Raw genomic sequence first — 22,770 nt, 5'->3', positions numbered from 1 at the left:
TAAGCATTCAAGTGACTTTTAATATTAAAATACTTTATGAAATGATATATAAAATCATTGCATAGGATAAATTTCCTTAGCCTCTGCTTTTAAAAGTTTTCAACAACACATCTGCTGCTAGTCCTGGGGACAGGGCCCCACTGAGAACCTTTTTTTCCAGAACAGGAATCTGTTCCTGGACGGTGGGATGGGTCCTGAAATGTTCTAACACGCTTTCCTGAATGAGATTCCACATCCAAACTTTCTGCTGCCTCTGCCGCTTGGCCATCAGCTCCCCACTGGCGAGCATGAGGTCCTGGAACTCTCTCATCTTATCCCACATTTCAGTGATGCCCTCTCCGCTTCTGGCGGAGATACGAATTACCTATTGAAAAGGGAAGAACCAAAACCGTTTTACTTAAAATGATAGGAAACATCTTCATAGGGACTCTGATATTTGCCGATTAAGTCTTACAGTCTATGAAAATAGGTAAGTGAAAACGGAGACATTTTGTCACTGTATCGAAGTAAACTATACCCAGAAATAGACTGAGGTCACTTACTACGATTACTAACTATGTGCAGAAATAAGACACTGATTTCAGGTCAAAATTTTTAGCCCAGAGGCTTATTTTGACTTAGAATTGCTCAGATGGTCCTCAGAGGCCATGCGGAGGAGCTGCGAGAGGGTCACGAGGATGAGAAGGGCAATGCTGGGTAGGTTTCCCTGAGGCCTGAGTGCTAGGAAACGGAACTACGTTGAGAAAATAGCCCCATTCCCTGTGTCAGCAGTCCCTGATTCAGCAAGCACTAAGAGCCGAGCACCCAGCCCCTGCCCGGAGCCGACAGCCCTGCGCCCGGTGCAGACAAGGTGACTGCGGGAACCCAGGGGCGGGCAGTAAGGGAGGTCACCGCTGCTCTCATTCAAGTGATTACAGCTTACTCTTTATTTTATTTATTTATTTATTTATTTTTTTTTTTTAAAGATTTTATTTATTCATTTGACAGACACAGCGAGAGAGGGAACACAAGCAGGGGGAGTGGGAGAGGGAGAAGCAGGCTTCCTGCAGAGCAGGGAGCCCGATGTGGGGCTCGATCCCAGGACCCTGGGATCATGACCTGAGCCGAAGGCAGACGCTTAACGACTGAGCCACCCAGGCGCCCCTACAGCTTACTCTTTAATAACAGAGTGGCCTCCTGCACAGAAAGCTGCCCACATCAATAGCAGCGTACCGTTTATTACAGAACTTCTCTTTGTTTTTTCCTTCTTGAAAACAGCACCCAACAAGCATAATGGGAAGGGAAGCGATCACACCAAAAGCTTCTCTCCTACTCAAACTCTTAAGACAGAGAATCAAATCACTAATTGCTCCATAATCTCAAGAATGGTTCCTTTCAGGATGGATTTGCTATCACTTCCAAATGGCTCAAGTCAAGCATTAAGCAAACTAATCTATCCCCTCGCATCTGGTTTTTGACATCTCGTGACTGAAGGATTATATTTAAAATCATGACTACCCGCTCTGGCTTTGCCATAAGGTTTTAAAATTGTGATCTCACATCCAAGCAAAGATTGATTCTAAGTCTAGCTTGGGACTCGCATCCTCTCTCCTAATGGGTGCAGTCCACTCAGGGTGGGAAATGCAGAACGGAACACAAGCTGACCTTTGGTCTCCAGACTTCTGAGCGTTTGCGGAGTAACTTCAGTGCGCTCACATACTCCGCCTGTATCCTCCGAGCCGGCACAATCAAGTCTCCATCAGATTTCGTTATAGCCACCAGGTCTGCCATCTCAATTATACCTCTTTTGATACCCTGAAGTGAAAAAGACAGTGATGTATCAGAAACACTTCATTTAATTATAGCAAAAAAAAAAAAGGGACACCAGTCAATGCTAAGATTTTGAGAGACACACACTTCATTAACTAATTTTCCTCTGCATCCTCCCAAGCCCTGGGTACTAGGAACCACAATTACTCAACAAAAATTATTCAAAAGCACCAGCTGTTGGGATTATGGAAGTCATCTCTAAGATCTCTTCCAAATTTAGAGACTAACATGAGAAAATACATTCACAATTAGAGGAAATACATCATCAAGACACAACATGAATGAGTGGCAGGGGACAAGTCCAGTTGTCTCATGATGGATTCTGTTTCTCCTGAGCTAATGCTGCAGGATGCAAAACCATCCATCATTAAGTGCTTAAAGAGAAAAGACACCTATTGCTAACACCTGCATTTCCATAAACAAAGTCTTTGAAGTTTTCCTTAAGGTTTATAATTTTTTTTTCCAATTTGCATTTGAGGAAAAATAACCTGATAGCTAAAAATGCCCCAATCTCGGTCCTACAAACACCCACACCACAGTGGTCTCTTTTGGCTGGAGCTGTCCCTGTGCCCCGTTCGCTCCCCATGCTGCAGGTGGAAAAATCTAAGTTGTAGGATTAGCTCAAGGTCATAAATTCTATTACTATAAGTTAGGAAAAAACAGAGAATGTGTCTTTGACTCAGGTATTTTAGCCAATATGAATGCTATTTCTTTTCTTTTTTTTATTTGAGAGAGAGAGACAGAGAGCGTGCATGTGTACTAGTAGGGGGAGGGGCAGAGGGAGGGGGAGGGGCAGAGGGAGAGTGAGAAGCAAACTCCCCGCTGAGCAGGGAGCCCAATGCAGGGCTCAAGCCCAGGACCCTGAGATCACCAGAGCTGAAGGCAGATGATTAACCGACTGGGCCACTCAGGAGCCCCTGCATGCTACTTCTTTTACCTACATTAATAGCAACTTAATTTACAGAAACACAACACTGGAAATGTGTACTTTCAGAGATGTATACTTTGTGTCTGGGGAGAAAAAAAGTCAACATAATCACCTGCAATTCATCTCCTCCTGCTGGTGGCAGTAGTAAAACAAACATGTCAACCATATCCGCAACGGCAAACTCCGACTGGCCCACACCTGAAATTGTAAACTATTCATAGCGATGAGACTTTCTCAACTACCTTGACCACCATTTCATTCACTCGTACTCACGCTCACACACTCAAGCCGATCCCACCTTAAACACCCCCCTCTGAAGAATCTATGAAATGCACTGCCTTGCCTATGAGCACACCTGTGACCCTCCCCACACCTCTCTCCCTCGCTTATTCCCAGTAGCCTTCGTGGTGGCTAAATGGAGAACCTCGAGATGTCCAGGGAGTAGCTTGAATAGTGTGGTTCTAATCCTAGACCATGCCTGTCAAGACTTTCAGCTTTCTGGCCTTCTCAGCCTCTGAGGAGCCCCGCAAACCCGCACCGATGGGTCAGTCTGACTATCCGTGGTCTCTCCTCTGTAAGCGTGCCGGAGAACTGGCTCAGGAACAGGCACCACCACAGGGTCGTGGAGTCTGCCATCCACTACCCCGCCGCACTGCCCGGTAAAAGCAATGCCCCTAAGCACCCTCAGTCAGCTGCTTTCCCATTCACACCGTGGCTATTACAAACATTCACTGTGCCATGATCTCCCCCATGATGATGACCCTGGCACCTACTTGACAGCGCTCCCTCAGCGTCCCCCTCGCCCCCTCCACAGATAAGCAGGTCCGAATACCAGCCCTGCTCACTGCCTCCTCTCCAGCCTCCTTCCTTCCCATTTCCTCTGGGCCCTTGTTTTGCCTTATCTTTAACCTCTCCTTAGTCTACCGGCTCCTGTCGCCCAGCACCTCATAGGAATTGTGTTCTTGTCTTTCTCATCTGAAAACTAAACAAACCAAGAAAAAAAGACAAAAACTCACAACCTCCTCCAATTATCACCATATTTCTCACTTTCTCTTTATAACCAAGTGTCTAGAAAAACAATCAATGTATGCTCATTTGTCTTCACTTCATTACTTCACATTAATTTCAATCCACTTAAATCTGACTTCCACATCACCCGCTCCACTGAAACTCCTCTCAAGATTCTGTCCTTTGTTGGGGTGTCAGACTTCTAGTTGTCCATTCCATATTTATTCTTCCCCATTTCCTTACCCCAATGTTGTCAGGAGCACCGATGTACCAGGTGGAAGCCCACAGTCACCACACCCAATTTCCACCAGAGATGATCAATGAGTGAGAGCAAAAGCCACCAGATGGGGTTTCCAGGGAAAATTCTTTAAAGGGGACTAACCCAGCCAGAGGTACACGTCTTCTGCCTACCCCTTTCCCCTCCTTCCATACTCTCCCTCCTCCCTCCTCCTCCTGCCTGGAATGTGGATGTGATGGTTAGAGCTTCATCAGCCATCTTTTACCCAAGAGCAACACTGAGGAGGGAAACTAAGTGCTAAGAATGGAGAGCGGAGACAGAAGCCTGGGACACTGAGGGCACTGTGGAACCACCAGGCCTGCTCGGGACTGCCTGCCTCTGGGCTTCTCCTGTTGACGAGAAAATAAACCACTTTCTGTTTGAGTCACAATTATTTTGAGTCTCTGGGACAAGCAGTCAAATGCAACCTCCAGCCAATGCACTTGGTTTTTATGGTCCTCTTCTCCCTTGATTTCTCCTACTACCACACAGGCAACTCTTCCTCCATCCATCCCTACATGGTGGAGTTTCTGGTCTCTGGCTCCATCTCTCTTCACCCCCTATGTGCCTCCACATTCTATGGGCTAAGTATCCTGAACAAACCACGGTTCTGTAAATGGGCCATGTCCTCTCACTCTCTTTATTTCACTCTAATTCCTCCTTCAACACTGAGCTCAACTGTCACCTCCTCCCGGAAGTCTTCCCTGATCCCTCAAACCTGAGTCAGGTTGTGTCACAAACATTTATCACTCAGTAGCAGTAGTTTGTCTCTCCACAAGCCTGTGAATTTCTTGGGGTTTCCATTTCAGTATTTTCATTGTGTATAGCTGTGTACTAAGGATATAAAGATGAAATAAAACATGGCCCTGTATTAAAGAGGCACCCAACTACATGAATTTTCTTAGCAAATATTATAGACATGTGAAATGTGCTTAAACACAACAGGTGTTAAGTTAATGTGTTGTTTCCAATGCTTACAGTTCTCCTCTGGCATTTACAACATACCACTCTTATATAACAGTTCTCCAGATACACGGCTTTTCTTTAAAGGTCAGGATTAGAGCCTGTATTTTCATATCTCCTATAGAACCCGAGATATCTTGTATTTAATTACACCTTTAGAAAATATATGCTGAATGAACAAAATGATACTAGTTGTCACTCATCTTTTTATGGCATTCGTTATAATAGTATTTTATTGTTATGAAATAGAAAATCACACTCACCTACGGTTTCAATAAGAATGATGTCATATCCCCCTCCTTCACACAACAGAATAGCTTCATTTGTGGTCCTTGTCACACCTCCTAAAGTACCGCTGGTAGGAGATGGCCTGATGTATGCATTCATATCTCTTGATAACTCAGTCATTCGGGTTTTATCACCTAAGAGTGATCCTAAAACACAGAGTTAAGATTTTCTAATCATGGAAAACCTATAAGGGCCAATTATCAATCAGCTAATTCCCAGGTGAAGTGCTTTATGACATTTCTCCCCAAATCTCAAAATGATTTCGTATTATTGAGCTTTAGTGCAACACAGCATGTACGATGCCAAATTAATCGTTTTAACATTTCAAGCCCTTCAAAATTTATAATGGCTTTCCACTGACTAGAGGTTCAAATCTAGATTCTTCAGCCTAGCACTAAAGGCCCTCAGAATGCAGCCCTACCTTACCTGCCCATTTTCAGCTTCCACTAGTCCCCAAATCAATCTTCCATTCCAGCCAAGATGGGTTCTTTACTGTCATCTTAACATGGTTGTCTTTATGGTTTTCAAATGGGGATGAGTTTGCCCCCAGAGGAAATCTGGCAATGTCTAGAGAGATTTTTACTTGTCACAACTGGGGGTAGGATGCTACTGGCATCTGGTGGGTAGAGGCCAAGGATACTGTTAAGCATCCTTCAGTGTCAGGAAGCTGCCCAAAACAAAGAATGTCATTAGTGCCAAGGTTGAGAAACTGCTTTAATAGAAGGTCTTTGCCCATGGAACCATGTCTTACATATTCTGTAATGAGTGTTTATTCACAGTAGGCAATTAATTAATTAATTAATTTTTTTAAAAAAGATTTTATTTATTCATTTGAGAGAGAGAGAGAAAGAGAGAGCATGAGCGGGGGAGGGGCAGAGGGAGAAGCAGGCTTCCTGCTGAGCAGGGAGCCCAATGCAGGGCTCGATCCCAGGACCCCGAGATCATGACCTGAGCCGAAGGTAGACGCTTAACCGACTGAGCCACCCAGGCGCCCCTAGGGTTCTCATAGGTTCTAATTCTGGAGCAGACACCTACCACATATCTCAACTACCTTATTTACTGCACACAAAACTTTCTTCTAAAGTGATTTTCTGCATGAAATCATCTCTGTGTAAGTCAACAAACTGCCAAAGCCGTACTTTAAATTATTATCCTATAGATCCTAACACACTGAATTAAACATTATGAAATTACTCTCCCATCTAACTGTCTTAGCAGTGAGTCCAAAACTGTCAGTTGCAGACCCTTAGGGAGGTCTCCAAGCTACTGCAGGGGGTCTGTGAATCCAAAGCACAACAAGGACAATAAAGTAATGTTTTTCAACTTTAGCATCTTGCTGCTTTTCAAATGTATGGTACTGTAGCAATAATAAAGTAGAAATGGAAACTTACAGTGTCCTGTTAATCCTCACTTATTTTTTCTTTCAAAGTCTATTTATTTTTTTTTACCTGACAAAGGGACCTTCATTTTTAGTTTAAGAATTAAGAACCACATGGCTATGCAACTTTAATCAGGCTATCTTGTCAGCATATCTGCTATTACTATCTCAAGCTATTATTTTCTTTTGCTATTACAAGTATTATAGAATACTACAAAGGTAAGAGAAAAAAGGCCTTCTCCCCTGTATGAAAATGAGAGCCACTATAAAAAAATTCTTTGTTCAAGTCCTTACCTTTAACAAAGAAAGTTCTTAGAACGTAAATAAGACGATACATTGACATGGCTTTAATCTTGAACCTTGTGAGTATAATTTTATTTTATGGTTAACATTTCTATTATTGTGACTCAAAAACTGTGCATGTTCTCAGCTACAGTTCTCAATGGGTGGTAACAGGAATTGTTGTCCACCTCTCTACTGACCTAAAGCCCTTGAAATATGATTATATCATCTCTATTTTTTTTAGCATGAAACCCATAGTATGTAAACCAAACACTTCCACAAAGCGCCCTGTATTTTCCCCTCACAACACACGTTACGTTTTAACAGCCTGTGTTTACATGTCTATTTCCCTCATTTGATGTGGCTCCATAAGGCCAAGAGGACTGTGTCTCAGTCACCATTACATGACACAGTGCCTTCCTTGTACAATGCCTCGCCTATATCAGACATTCGAGTACTTGTTAAACGAATAACTGCAATGTGAGAGGGGTAGGGGGAAGAAAAAACTTTCCTGAGTATTTATATGGTATGCTTTATGTTTTCCTTAAATGATCCTTTGGGGAAACAAAGTTTATTCATTTTCTCTCTCATGAGCTGCAAATTAAACTAAACTCGGAGTGACTGTGTGCCCTCACACCAGTAAGTAGTTGCTGAGCCTGAGATGTGACACACCACGCTAAGTGCTGTAGGGAGAACAGCGGTGTATTACACGGTCAGTCCCTCTAAGAGCTTTCTGTTTCACTGAACATGTAATATGAACCGGTGACAAGTTAGAGAGAGCAATAAGATTTTCTTTTAAGCTTAAGAGATGTTACAACAATATAAGAAAAAAGCGAACGAGGGATGGACCCATTTTCTGAACCGTGTAGGGGCTGATAGAGCCAGGGAAAAAACAACAGGAGGGAAGAGGGCCTAGTGTCAGCTTTGACAGACAAAGAGCTGGAAGTTGCTTTTGATTATCTTCAACTTCTGGCACCCATTCTCCTAGTTCTCTAAGTACCCAAGCTCGTCCTGGACTACCCACAAGCTAAGGAGCCCAAGGCCCCAAACCACCTCCCTCCATCTCCACCTCGCCGCCCCCAAAACTCCCTTCTTTCAGTGAGATCAAACTCAGCGAGAGGTTAGAAGTCACCAGACTGTGCAAATTCCCATTAAATTATAAGAGAGCCCTTTGAGCCCCTGCTCTGCAATTAAAAAAAAAAAAAAGTCAGTGATACTCACCACCACTAGTACAAGAAGAAGGGTCCACAGCTAGCACAGATAATCTGTGCCCTCTCTCAGTAAGCATTTTTCCAAAATACTCTATAAAGGTTGATTTTCCAGCACCAGGGGGCCCAGACAATCCTACAGTAGAGAGAGACCTTCTAATTTAATGAAAGAAATGAGCGCAGCACAATGATAAGTTCTATTCAAATATTAGATTTATCTTCTATTTCTCATGTATTAAAACCATCATTAATGTATTTTAACATTTCCTAAAGTAAACAAAAAACCATTTATTTATCTAGGTTCCTGAGCAATAGGGATATAGGAAGAAAACAATTCTGAGTTCCCTATGTTCTCCAAATTCACTTTGTAAAATTACAAAATATGATCGGCCCTTTTACTATAACATAGATCTTTCTGGAAAGACTTCATTGCCTATACTGTAAATGTGCTGAGTTTCCACAACATCTGCCCACCTCTCACCATGATCAGTAATTATCCCACCTACCCCAATGCTGGACACTTTGCTCTTCCCATTGGAAAAACAACTCAGTACTCTGGAAATTCCCAGGGATTGAGAAAATTTTCTATTTATGAAAGATAATTTTTTTTCATCCTACCCATAACTCAAAATATAGGATTTAAACTGAATCCTGAAAAAATTAGCTTGTCTTAAGAAAGGCAGGAAATTTCCCTGCTTGGAGAGTTCACCGAGCATGGCAGATAAGAGCATGCACTCTGGAGCCAAGTGGCCAGTTCTGGTTCCAGCTCTCCCTTTTATGAGCTGTACAATCGTGGTGAGGTTACTTAACCATTCTGTACCTGAGTATACTCTGCCATAAAATAGATGCGATAGCACCTATCTCTTCAGGTTGTCGTAAGAACTAGAGGAGTTGATATTTGCAATGTTTAGAACAGCACCTGGCATAAAGTATATAACACTGAAGCATTTAATTGTAATTTCATTCAAAAGTATGTGTAGGTCATACGGCATGCTTGGCTCCTTACTGCAATTTTCAGGGCAGGTCTCTGTCTTAAACATCTGTATGGGTGCCGAACAAACATTTGTTACTTGTAGTTATGATGGTGATAAAATAGCTACCATAAAGACACAGGTTTATCTGGCCTCATAAGACCAAGATGAAAGAACCAGAATAGCAATGAAAATTTGTGAGTTACTAGCTACGAGTGAGTTGCTGGTTAACTCTGTATATTTCTGGGATGTTTTCTCTTCAAACAGCATTTAGCCGTAATAAGTAAACACTTTGTCATAACAGGAATTTCTCTTTGGGAGTCTACTATTTTGTCTGTCTACAATACATAAAGATTATTAACAGTCAACGTAGTACTCTCAAAACGAGAGTTCCTTCAGTGAAGGCAGAAGACTAGGATGTATGAACAATGCAGACTAGTACCAACATCGGTTGGTGAACTCTTTTTGAAATAATCTTTAAAGATTCATACCCTGTTACCATAAAATTAGGAAGTTTTAATCCCATATCATTAAACTGAGATGTAAGTCTAATATAATGCCAGTCAATTTTTAAGTATTTACTCAATCCTCACAAAATTTCTGCACGTTGTCCACCATTTCAAGTTTTAGTGGGAAAGTTGGTTGGAATCACCTACTTTGCCATCACGAAGACCTCTCATCCCACCTAAACATATCTAAACTGTTTAAAAATGCACAATTAAGAAAATATAGCAAGCTTATTTGCAATTGTGGAACCTAGTCAATTGTTCAAGAAATCGAGTGAATTTCTAATATTTTTAGACAGCAAATGAATATGGTCTCTCCTTTAAAACACATTTTGGTATTGAGATGGCTGTGCTTAAAGTCAAGCAACTCCCAGAAACTCTAACAAAAAGTACCTGAAAGAAGAGAGACTTGCCCTAGAAAGACTAATGAAACACCTAAGAAGTAGAATGTTGAAATGTGATAAGGATATTTATAGTTGATATAAATACAAAAACAAGGCATTCACTTCAGACCATCAAGCAGAAGGACTACCAAGAGAAAGGAGTAAACCAGTTAACAGTTCTTCATATGCATATTCTATTCTGGGAGCCACAGGTTCTTGCCAAAATAGAAATCTTACATTATTCTCTTAAAATACAGAGACTTGGTTCAAATGACCACGACACTTTTCCCCCCAACATAACAAGACCAATATTTGCAAAAAAAAAAAAAAGGGGGGGGGGGAAGGGGATTAAAATCCAGCCCAAAATTCTGAGAAGAAAGAAAGAATTCCCATTAGATTACAAACTATGTAGACTTATTTTAAAACAGAAAATTTACAAAAATATTTACTGAACAGACTGAAAGGAAAAAAAAAAAAAAGACTGACCCACTCGAAATGCTAGTGGTTTTCCTTTATTTATTTGTTCTTGTTCTCTGTGGTAGACTAATACTTTCTGAAGAAGCACCTGGGCTAACTCTTTTTTCCTCTTGTGTGTTGATTCTATAAGAGTTATGGCCTCTGCTAAGCAGGCCCTGTGCCCTTGGATTAAACCGGTATAAAGTTTATCCACAAATCTTTGTTCTTTATCAGAAAGTTCTTCTGTGTGTTCCTTTAAGGTTGTTTGTACACATAATTTTCTCTTTAAACCATTTGACAACAACATCCATTTTGTACAATGGAGTCCAAGAGAATTAAATGGCCGAGCACAAGGGATTCTTGATCCGAGATGAGTACTTGAGTGAAAGATGAAGTGGTAACGACGGAAAGGTGTTCTTAAAAGGCCTTTTAGGAAACGCCGGTGAGAATGTTGCAGTAGCATGGGAATATTCATTTTGTTTGTAACTGCAGAAAACACAGGTTGCTTCTTGGCTCAATGTGATTTGTGACTCCCTAGAAGAAAGAAAAACGTATTTTTGCCAGTTCAATATACAATTAAGATACTGAAGTTAGTAAAACTGCAAGCTTAGTGTTTTCCCTATATTCTAAAACACACATAATCAGGCTTCTTGGCAGTACAAATGGGTGAAAGTTTCTTACCAAACCTAAGAGAGAAGATCCCCCATTGCCTACAGTTAATATTCAGAGTAGCCCAAATGATGGATTATTGCTCTACTGTAAAATAGAATGTACATTAAAATTTTCTTCCAGGGGCGCCTGGGTGGCTCAGTCGTTAAGCGTCTGCCTTCGGCTCAGGTCATGATCCCAGGATCCTGGGATCGAGCCCTGCATCGCATCAGGCTCCCTGCTGGGCGGGAAGCCTGCTTCTCCCTCTCCCACTCCCCCTGCTTGTGCTCCCTCTCTTGCTGTGTCTCTCTCTGTCAAATAAATAAAATCTTTAAATAAATAAAATAAAATTTTCTTCTAAACAAAAAATAAATATACAAAAACCCTGTTAGGGTAGAAATTTTATGTCATGTTTATTTTCTTCTGTCTACAGACTACAATTTCCTCAGATCAAACAGACCTTATTTTGAGGCTCATTCAAAAGGTAAAAAACAAAACAAAACAAAACAAAAAAACAAACTTCTGATGCTAGCCTTTTATTCTTTCTCTACCAAAAAAAAAAAAAAAATGTGATTAATAGTGCAGGCACTTGAGGCATAAGTTTAGATAAATGTATGTATTCAATGGGCTCACCCTGGAACATAGATATATGTAAAGAATGGCCTAACATAAGCACACCATTACCATCACCACCACCACCAACGCCACCACCCTGGGCCTTCGTGTGAAATGAACTGTGAGGTTTGTATGGTAACTAGATCAATGTATTTCCAAGTAGGACCCAAACTGCCTGGTACTTACTAAAAATGCATATTCCCAGCCCCACGCATCAGAATCTCTGTGGGTAAATAAGCACACTGAAGTCTGAACCACTATGGAATTAGATGAGGATGCTTTACTTAGATTTACTGATAATCTCCATTTCAAATTGTATTCAACAATGAAAGCTGACACAGCAACATGGAGAATCAGGAAAGTACAGAGGGTATGAGCCATGGCCACTCTGAGTCTCTGTCACGTCAGCTATCGTGATATTGACCACTCCGTGCCTCAGCATCGTCTTGAGTTAAGAGGAGAGGTAAAGAGAATAGGATGGCTGTGAGAACGAATTCAGTTAATTCATGTAAAGAGCCTCATGTAAAAAGCCTGGAACAGTGCCTAGCATAGAGTGAGAGCTCAATAAACATTAGCTTTTATTATTATACTAATTTATAAAACATTAGTAAAAATTAGGTCATAGACCTAGCTTCCAGTGGCAAACCAAAATTTACATACAAATGATACATATGGCCTACCAAATTTGGCTTTATGATTATTTGAAAATTTTGGTTTTCAACTACCTCATAGCAGAATGAAATAAATTACTTTATTGCTCCGAAGTACCTCTCTACATTGTATTTCAAGGCCAATCAGCATGAAATTAAGTTTACTAAATAACATTCTAATAGGAAAAAAGAAGACATATTTTAAGTTTTTTTTTTATTGTTAGAACTATAACTGCTCATTTTCTGTTTTGGGGGGAACGGGGCATTATGACTTCTATTTTGACAAAATTCGTCTTATTCTAAAAGGAAAATTTATGGAAAACCGTGTAAAAATGGTTCTAAAAAAAAACAATTTAAAACATCCACTACCACCCTTCACACAGATATACAAAAAGACATTTAAAACAACAGTTAAAAGGGGATCTATTTTGGAAGCTCTCTTTAAGCACACTTCTCGACAATACCATGGCCGTTACAACACACTGGAAGCTCATGGGGAAGAACTGTATTTTTACTCAACCAGTCACTATTTTCTGAGCACATACCGCTCTTCAGGTCCCATCCTAGGTTTAAGAATCGCAGTGATGACAGTGTTACTGTTGGTGATGACAATGATGTTTACTATGTTCCAGTCATTCTACTATGACCTTCTGTATTAGTCCTAGGGCTGCTGTGACAAATTACGACAAACTGGGGGGCTTAAAACAACAGATTTATTCTCTCCCTGTTCTGGAGGCTGGAAGTCGGCAATCCCAGTGTCAGCAGGCCTGCGCCCCCTCTGAAGCCTCCAGGGGAAGCCTGTCCCCTGTTCCCCCAGCTCCTGGTGGCTGTGGGTGCTACACAAGTGCCATCTCTGCCTCTGGCTGTCCATGGCCTTCTCTTCTCTTTGTGTCTCTCCTCTGTGTGGAGATTTGGCACTGAACTGGCTCCACTCAGATAATCCAAGATGACCTCATCTCAAGCTCTTTAACTTAGGGGTGCCTGGGTGGCTCAGTCAGGTTAAGCGTCTGACTCTTGGTTTTGGCTCAGGTCATGACCTCAGGGTCGTGAGACTGAGCCCCCAGTTGGGCTCCGCGCTGGACGTGAAGCCTAAGATCCTCCCTCCTCTCCTTCTGCCCCCGCCCTTGCCACCCCGCTCACACACTGTGTCTCTTAAAAAAAAAAAAAAAGATCCTTAACTTAATGGCATCTGTCATCTGCAAAAACCCCTTTTTCCAAATAAAAGTCACATTCACAAGTTCCAGGGATTAGGACATGGGTATATCTTTTTGAAGGCCATCACTCCATCCACTATACCTTCTTAGGTGGACTGTCACATTGTATTACCCTAAATGACATAATCCCAGCACTTCAAAAGCCCACAGAATAATAAACACCATGTCCAAAAAAAACCACAAAGTGCTGTGGGAACAGACAAAATTATAGAAACTAACTCTCCTTGGGGAGTAGAAGGTTCAAGTCATGGAGGGGTCAGTGTCAAGGCTGGGTCCGAAAGGATACAAAAAAACAAAACTGGAGGAGGCAGGCCTTCCAGGCTGAGGACTTAAATGTACAGAGTCACAGCTGGTCTCTTCCCTGCCATATCAGAGAAGACTGAGCAATTGAGTGAGACAGAAGCCTGGTGTCTACAGGGAACTAGTGATAGGAAATGAAGCTGGATCAGGATGTAAACTGAGGCTCCTTGTTGGCAGTGGAGAAATGACAGAGATCTTTACAGAGATTAGTGACATAATCAACTTGGGTTTTTAGGGAGATAACACTAGGAGCAGTGGTGAGAAGTCAAGAGGAATCAGACCCTGGTAATGTAAAGCCCAGCTTAGGAAACCCTAGCAAAGACCCAAAAGAGATGATGAGCACCTGGACTTAGGCAGGGCATTAAGGGAAAGAGAAGTCACATTCAAGACCTTGTTGTCCACATCAGAATCCTCAAAGCTCACGATGGAGGCTGGCACGTTGCAATTCTTGAAAAAACACAAAAAAAGGCTGCTGATCTGAACCTAATTTCATTTCCCACCAGCCTGTCACTCAAGAGTTTGTAAACCATTTCCAAATACTTCATCTCACTTTACTCTCCCAATTTTATGATGACATTATTATTATTCTTTATTCTCATGTAACAAGGGAGGGAAAACAAGAGTGAGTTAGGTGACTAATGTCATAGCCAATGGGAGGGCCAGGACTCAAACTCAGGTCTTTTGACTCTCTATGGCATTTTTTCTTAATAAATTATTTCAGGATCAAGAAGAAGTCCTTTGGCTAAAAGGTAAAGAGGTATTAGTAACCCTGCCCCTTCCAAGGCAAGTAAAAAGCATTTTTAAGAAGTGTGCGGTGAGGGTGTCTGGGTGGCTCAGTAGGTTAAATGTCTGATTCTTGGTTTCGGCTCAGATCATGATCTCATGAGTCATGGGATCAAGCTCAGTGGGGAGTTTGCTTGAGATTTTCTCCCTCTGCCCCTCCCCCAACTCTCTCTCTCTCTCTCTAAAATAAATACCTTTTTAAAATTAAAAAAAAAAAAGTGTGCAGCGATAGTGATGGCATTAGGAAGAGCCAAAGACCAGAGAAAGAGGAAATGCTGACAAGGATACAGAACATTCTTACTACCAAACCTAGTCCTATCCTTCCATAGGAGAGATGCTATCTATGTAGTCTAAGAAAAAATTATAACTATCTAAAATATGCCCTTTAATTAAATCTTACCATGACTACCTCTTGTTACCCAACAAAGCTATGATCAAAAAAGAGAAAGTAATATGCTGAGAGAGAGAGAAACAAAATTATAAAGCATTCATTCAACAAAGATTTGACCATTTACCATGGGTCATGCAACAGTCTAGCACTGGGGATACAACAATGATCAAAATAGAACAAAGTTCTTGACCTCATAAAGCCAACATTCTAGTAAGGGAAGACAGACTATAGATGTATAAATAAGGAGGCCAGTGTGGCTAGATGTGAATAAGCAAGAGAAAAAGTAAAAGAGAGAAGGTTAAAGAGGGGGTCAGATATACAGCCATAGATATGACTGAAGAACTTTTGACTGTGAATGAGAAGGGAAGCAGTAGGACCAAGAAGAACCTGATTTGACTTCTGTTCTAAAAGGATCTGATGGGGATGCAAGAACAGAAATGGGAAGACCAGCTAAGAGATTACTGCAATAATGCACATGAGAACGATGAGGACATGGGACCACATGGGGATGGTGTTAAATCAGATTCTGGATGAATTCTAAAGGACCTGCTAATAAATGAGATGTGGGATGAAGAGAAAGAGAACAGCCAGGATTTAGCACAGGTTTTACCCTGAGCCACAGCAAAGATGGAGCTGCCCTTTAATGAGCTGAGGAAGACTGCAGGAGGTCAAGTTTCAGGTAAGATCAGGCATGTTTAGTTTCCGATACCTTAAGTTTGAGATGCCTACCAAATATCCAGGTGGGATCCTGAGTGGGCAGTTGCATTACTAGCATAAGGAAAAGGTCAGAGCTTCCGTGTAAATTTGAGAATCATTAAGTATTTAGGTGTTAATTAAATCTATGAGACCAAATGAGATTAGCAGAAGAGTGGCTGGAGATAAAGAGGTGTTTTACCATTTTTCGTAAAATTTTACACACACACACACACACACACACACACAGAAATACACATGGCAAAATGTTAACTTCGTCTATAGGTAAGTGGTATTACAGTGCTTATATGTTGTTTTTTGGCTAACCATATTTTTCTGTTGTAGGCAGAATAATGCCGCCGCCCCCCCCCCACCCCAAAGACGTCCATGTCTTAATGCCTGGAACCTATGAATATGTTACGTTAAATGGCAAAGGGGAATTAAAGTTGCAGATGGAATTAAGGTTGCTAATCAGCTGACCTTAAGATAAAACAATTATCCTGGATTATCCAGGTGGACCCAATATAACACCAAAGTCCTTTAAAGAAAGAGGGAGGTGGAAGAGCGAAATGATGTTATGTGATGAGGACTCAGCCCACCCTTGCTGAACCTCTAGGATGGAACAAAGGGCTACCAATGCCTTGATTTTAGCCCTGTAAAACCCATGTCAGACTTCTGACCTACAGAACTGTAAGATGATAAATCTGTGTTGTTTTAAGCCATTAAGTTTGTGGTTATTTGTTACAGTAGCAGAAGAAAACTAATACAGTTGCTATGGCAAAAAAATCTTTTTTAAAGATAAAACATAGAATTTGTATACTTTTAATAAGAAATGTCTAATAACTTCTCATGATTAACTTTTTACCTCTGACTGTATCTATAACCTGTAACTTGCTTCCTTCTGCATTGAGATTTCTTCATAATGTGGCAATCAAACTTGATGAATCAGTTACTATGACCATCAGCATTACATTCAATGTATATTTATGTCAATTTCTAAATTAAACATAAAATTAGCATATATACTTAAAAACCTAGTAAAAAGAATTATGTACAAGGTGAAATAAGTGATAATCATATTTTAGCTATGCTTCTATGCACAGACATTCTATCAGAATCATCACATTAAGATATGAAGTTCAGTAGTACTCTGAAATGATGTGATACACACGGGCTAGTAATCATTTTGAGCACGGAAGCTTTAAAAAAAAAAAAGTCTAAGGGCGCCTGTGTGGCTCAGTGGGTTAAGCATCTGCCTTCGGCTCAGGTCATGATCCCGGGGTCCTGGGATCAAGTCCCACACCAGGCTCCCTGCTGCTTCTCCCTCTCCCTCTTCCTACCACTCTGCCTACTTGTGCAAGCTCTCTCTGTCAAAGACTAAATAAAATCCTTAAAAAAAAAAATCTATATGCTTAATAAAAATTAGGTGTCTAGAATGCTTATCTTCCACTTTTTTGCCTGACAAAGTCCTACTCAGTTCAAATATCACCTCTTCTAGGACACATCTTCACTACCTTTCTCAGGCAGTCAACTGTTCCATCTGCAAAGCTCCACAGCCTTTTATTCATCTTGTTTTCTAATTCATCTATTTACAGATCTCTACTCACCAATTCTCCTCCCTGAGCCCAGTTGATGATCCTCCCAGAGGAGAGACAATCTCTTATTCTTAGTTTCCTCAGAATCCAGTACAGTATTAGGCACATGGTAACCTGTTAAATTTTTTTAAGGTTCATGAGTGGGTTCTCTACTTTATGTTGATCTAATATACTAGAAAGGAAAGTTTGAGTAACGTCCTTAACCTGTGTCATCTGAGAATCTTTACTAAAAGCATTCTACCTTCTAAGTTCCCTGTTCTGAATCAAGGCAACTTTGACATCTAACTAATGTTCCCAAACAGAAAAACAGATAAGTTTGTAAGGAATCAAAACCCAGTAACAAGAGCTTTACTAGACGAAAATATGTCCACTGATAATAATGCAAGCAAACAATATTCCCTAAATAAATGAGATGAATAAAACTTGTCTAATAAATAGTACACAGGTTGCTCTAACATTTAGTTATTTCTTACAACAATTTAATCAAAGTCTTTCCCAGAAAATCCATGCCAACAACCTGACAAGCTTATGGTTTATATTGCAGGGTTTATCACAATTTGGGATTGTGAAGTTCTCTATCCTTTGATGCCAATACAAATCTTAAAAGGCCTTTAAGTGAAAACAAAGAGCCAGGAAAAGGATGCTATCATTTTCCCCCATTCTTCTGCCAAAACCAAAAGGCTACCCAGATGTACATAATTCAAGGTTTTTACCCCTTCAAATCTCTCCATGGGGGCTGACTTCCTGGGTGGCCCCAACCCTTCTGGACCATGTGATGGCAGAACAGCAGCTGCTACCTTTCACTGACCGTTTATTATGTGTGAGGCATTTCTGCATACACTTCTTCAGCTAAGCCTCACAACAGTACACAGGATTCTATTTTACAGGTGAGGCTCAGTAAAGTTACACTGATTGACCAAGGCCTCACAACTAGTGGCAGAACTTGGGAAAAAGGACGGATTTTAAAAATCCAGATGTATATGAAGAGACGTGGTATCATGTCACACCAAGGGAATATGAAATAACCCTTTACATTTAAATATGGAATGATTATGGCAAGCTGTTTATCTTCATTTTTTTTTCTTTTTTGCTTAGGCCAAAATGAGAAATTGGTTTACATTTTCTGTGCAAACCTTATCAGTAGGCCATCCCAATAGTGTATAAGGTGACAGAACAGACCAAATTTCTACAATTTTTAAATGTTTTTCACTCCACAGAGAATAATTCACACCTGATAATTAAGTGCACAACACACTTAAACTGATTAATTTAACCTCAACCAGATTTTAAAGAAGTCCATAATTTCTGGGCGCCTGGGTGGCTCAGTTGGTTGGGCGACTGCCTTGGGCTCAGGTTATGGTCCGGGAGTCCTGGGATCGAGTCCTGCATCGGGCTCCCGGCTCAGTGGGGAGCCTGCTTCTCCCTCTGACCCTCTCCCCTCTCATGCTGCTTCTCTCTCTCTCATATAAATAAATAAAAATCTTAAAAAAAAAAAAGAAGTCCATAATTTCTTTTAAACCAATGTAACTCATCCTTTATGAACAACTCTCTACCCTTATAACATGTCACTGGCAGAACAGACTACTAGAGTGGCAAAATCATGGAGGTAGGGAGAAAGACTTCCCATCTGCTTGTGTAACTAAGCATCTTTTCCTGCTTTCTTATGGAAAGAAATTTTAAAACTTAGCCAATAATCAAACTGTTTCAATGAATTTTAATGATTCCTGAGAATCACGGAGGTCTCATCCTACAATTTTAAGTTGAGTACTACCAGAATACAAGAGAAATTTCTAGCATTTACAACATTCAGTAAGAGCCCTCAAAGCACTGCCATTCTTAATAAACCAGAATGTTAATTTATTAATATACAATGAAAAATATCAAGTGGGCAAAAATACTAAAATAAATAGGTAAGTGAACCCCCCTTTCAGGCAAAAAGGTTCCTATGGACAGCAGCATTTTAAGATTCACATTTGTTTTCCTCCAATCTCTTTTTAAATTCCTTTTTTTTTTGAGAGAGAGCATGCGCCCGGGTGTGTCTGTGGGGGGCGGGGGTGCAGAGGCAGAGGGCGAGAATCTTAAGCAGGCTCTATGCCCAGCATGGTGCCCGAAATGGGGCTCTATCTTACCACCCTGAGATCATGACCTGAGCCGAAATCAAATGTCAGAGGTTTAACCCACCGAGTCACCCAGGCGCCCCTCCAATATCTCCTTAATATCCATCCCCTCTTCCCCACCCTCCTTCCCACATTTCTCTACTATAATGGCTTTCAAGCTCTGATCAATGTCCATAGGAAGAAATGCACTTACATTAGTCTACATGTAGGAATATAACTCAAACAAAAGTTTCACAAAACACTTCTTACTGCTAGTACATGTGATACACTCTAATATTATCTTTTCTATTGTTTTTCTTTAATGCAGATTGCAAACTACCACAGGCACAATCCTAGGTTTGAAAAATGCTGATCTACTCTAGATACCTCTATGACCATTATTAATTCATCTTCCATATTACCACTTATCATCATAAAATGTAAATCTATTTTACTCATCTGCTTAAAATACATAAAAAGTTCCCTCTGCCTTATTTGTAAAATACATACATACATATATAAATTAATTAAATAGTTTTTCTTTAATTCAGCCATTCATTTACTCAGCAGCTATTTATTGAGAACCTACTGAACGCTAGGTACTGTGCTATACATTGGTATATGGGTCCAACATAGGTCCTTAACATTGTAAAGTCTACAATCCAGCTAAGACAGTTACTACAAAAATATTACATACTCTTTAGGAGTGCTCTTATCTACCTCTCCAACTTAATTCATTCCCCTCCTTCACTTTTACCACACTGCTATAACTATTCTGATTTGCACACAGGTCCCAGAAAAACCACACACTTTGGCCATTGTCCACAAGGTTCCTTCTGATTAGAACGTCCTTCTTTCCTTTAATCATCTCACAAATTCCTCTTCAGCCTTCAAGAAACAACTCAAGTGTCTCCTCTAGAACAGTTCTCCACTCCCCCTTTCCATGCCCTTTCCGTTGTCACTCCTTTCTTGTCATCATGTATAGGTCACATCCCTCTATTATAATGTTGGTCACATTGTTTTAAGTTGTTAGTCTTGCCTAGACTATGAGTTATCTTAGTTATCAATAAACAGCATAGTTTATTGCTCACAGAATAAATTAACGTATACTATAATTGTACATGGGTCAATAACTCCATTATGCTGATTACTCAATTAATCAATGTTTGGAAACATATATTTTTCTAGATATTTACAGTAAATATATATTTATTTTAAGGACTTTCTTTTTAAAGTCTTATTTCAATATGTGGATGTTTTCCTTCATTAAAAATTTGCTCAGCAGCAGCCAGTCTGACTTGGGATATTTGTCTTGAAATTGATCCAATGAATATTCTCAATTTCAATAACTACTCTGGCAAGAAAAAGCATATAGGATTTCCAAAATCAATACATTAGGTCAGTGTCTGCAGCACAGCACAGTTCATACAGGCAGGGCAGTATTACGCCATGTGTTTCCATTTCTCAATGCTAATCATTTTTGATTTGAAGATAAACTGTCAGATGCCATTAATCTGTTTACCATCTCCCACCATACCCCACAGAGGGTTTTACATTGTCCTTTTCCAATAATCTCAGGAAATTTTGGTAGAGCAGAATGACTTTTTAAAAAAGCAACCTTTAAATAGGTCATTGTTATATAAGAGTAACATCGAATACATACGGAACTCATGCAGGGAATATCCTATGGTTCTCTGTCCACTTTACCTTTTATCACTTTTCCAGTTAAGACTCAGATCTCCCCATTTCCACTTTTAGGATTCTAAATCTGTTTGGAAAATCTCTATTTTTCTAAATTTCATCACGGTTAAACATTTTCATTCATGCCCATTGCTAACACTCAAGTTCAAATCCAAACTGGTCTTAGGGAGCCCTGTGTACAATCTGCATATGAGGGACCCACATGCCCACATGGCAACAGGCAGCTAAGGGGCAAATGTTTCAAGCACTCACCAGCCCTTTCCATGCCAAATACAGGTTTTCTTTGGACATCATCAAATATCTCAAGTTGAGATTTACATTTCTTATGATTATATAATGTTTCATACCTGTTTTGCCTCTAACAGAATACAGCCCTTAAAATAACTGAGTTGTTCCCTTTTTAAAATTCTTATTACCCTGAACACAAAACGATATTAAGTGTTTACCAATAAAAGAGTATTTTGGACATTGTAGATGATCCCAAAATGATTAAGAATCTGCACAGGCTTTCGGGAAACGTGGTTTCCTACCAACTTGGAAAAGCTATAGTAATCTATTTGTTTTCCAGAGTATATGTATTTGGGCACAGCTCTTAAGAAAGGTAATAAAAGAAGAAATTTTATGCCATTTTTGCTTAGGTGGTCTTTCATTTGCTAATGAGAAATATAAATCATTTGAATACAGTACGTCTGCCGGAAAGGACTTAGTCCATGCCTCTCCAGAGTATTTGACAAAGCCTAGATACTCCTTGTGACTTTCAGTTTGAACCCTACTTTTATATCCTGGATTTTATTCCATAAAAGAGGAGTTTTAATTTCACTCTTGCGGAGAAGCTATCGTGCCCTTCTCTGATCCATTCTCTGGTTAACCATTCGCCAGGTTTGGCAGCGGCAAGGGACCAGCAACCTTACCAAAACCTCCTTACTGTGGTACAACGGTAAGCTCACAATCCTGCCTAGACTGATGTAAATTTTAAAACACTGCTTACAGAGCATTTCCTTTTTAAGGAAAAAAACAACGAAACTTCCCTCTGAACCCATTTTGCCGACGCCTGCCAGTCAGCACATATCCCGCATTCCCAGTATCACCCAATTCAACAATATTCTCCTTTCCTTCCCCCACCCCAAATCCTCCAGGGGGCGCCCCTGACACCGGGGTGGGCCCCCACCAGCAGCCCGAGGCGGGAGCCCAACTCCGGCTCCGGACGCCGCGCGCAACCCCCGCCCCACACTCACCCACCGGACGACAAGGAAGTGCAGCCCGCCCCTTCCGCCGGACAGGGTTCGCCCCGCCCCGCGCTGGCCGCGGCGCGCAGGCGCAGGGCTCACTGCTGGACGCGAGAAGCCCAGGGGCGCCCGGGGGCCGGACGGAGGCGTTGGGCGGGGCTAGGGTCTCGGCGGACGTGGCCGCGGAATTCCGGCGTGTGTGGGGGGCGCGTGTGCGTGAAGGCCTGCGGGCCTGCGTCGGGGGTGGGAAGTCGGTGGGGCGCCGGGAAGCTGTCGGGAAGTGAAGCGGGGGAAGGTAGTTTATGGCTTTCGGGTAGCTTTTCCCCGGGTCCTTATTCGGTCATCCACCTCCAGAGCTCGAGGGTAACATTCATACCCTCCCGGCCTTGGCGCGTTGAGAA

At 41.1% G+C, this 22,770-nt stretch overlaps 1 protein-coding gene across 7 annotated transcripts; it reads right to left on the bottom strand.

Annotated features, from left to right (window-relative positions):
- MMAA (metabolism of cobalamin associated A) lies at window positions 1-22,500 on the bottom strand. 7 transcript variants are annotated; one of them, XM_078069283.1, is made up of 8 exons: window positions 22,379-22,396; window positions 17,359-17,460; window positions 10,488-10,991; window positions 8,155-8,277; window positions 5,249-5,419; window positions 2,850-2,935; window positions 1,645-1,794; window positions 1-364 (listed from the first exon to the last, which is right to left on the bottom strand). In XM_078069283.1, the coding sequence occupies exons 3-8, from the start codon at window positions 10,930-10,932 to the stop codon at window positions 77-79; spliced, it is 1,263 nt and encodes a 420-aa protein (XP_077925409.1). In that variant the 5' UTR covers window positions 10,933-10,991; window positions 17,359-17,460; window positions 22,379-22,396; the 3' UTR covers window positions 1-76. The 7 variants fall into 7 exon arrangements, with proteins under 7 accessions (XP_077925409.1, XP_077925407.1, XP_077925412.1 ...); XM_078069281.1 differs by lacking the exon at window positions 17,359-17,460 and having other exon boundaries at window positions 22,379-22,500; XM_078069286.1 differs by lacking the exon at window positions 17,359-17,460 and having other exon boundaries at window positions 22,383-22,404.
- Window positions 22,501-22,770: the final 270 nt, after the last annotated feature.

This window comes from Halichoerus grypus, chromosome 3 (assembly GCF_964656455.1).
Source record: "Halichoerus grypus chromosome 3, mHalGry1.hap1.1, whole genome shotgun sequence".
NCBI classification, from domain to species: Eukaryota; Metazoa; Chordata; class Mammalia; order Carnivora; family Phocidae; genus Halichoerus; species Halichoerus grypus.
Note: the sequence above shows the minus strand (reverse complement) of the source record. Positions and strands in the feature narration are given on the sequence as shown.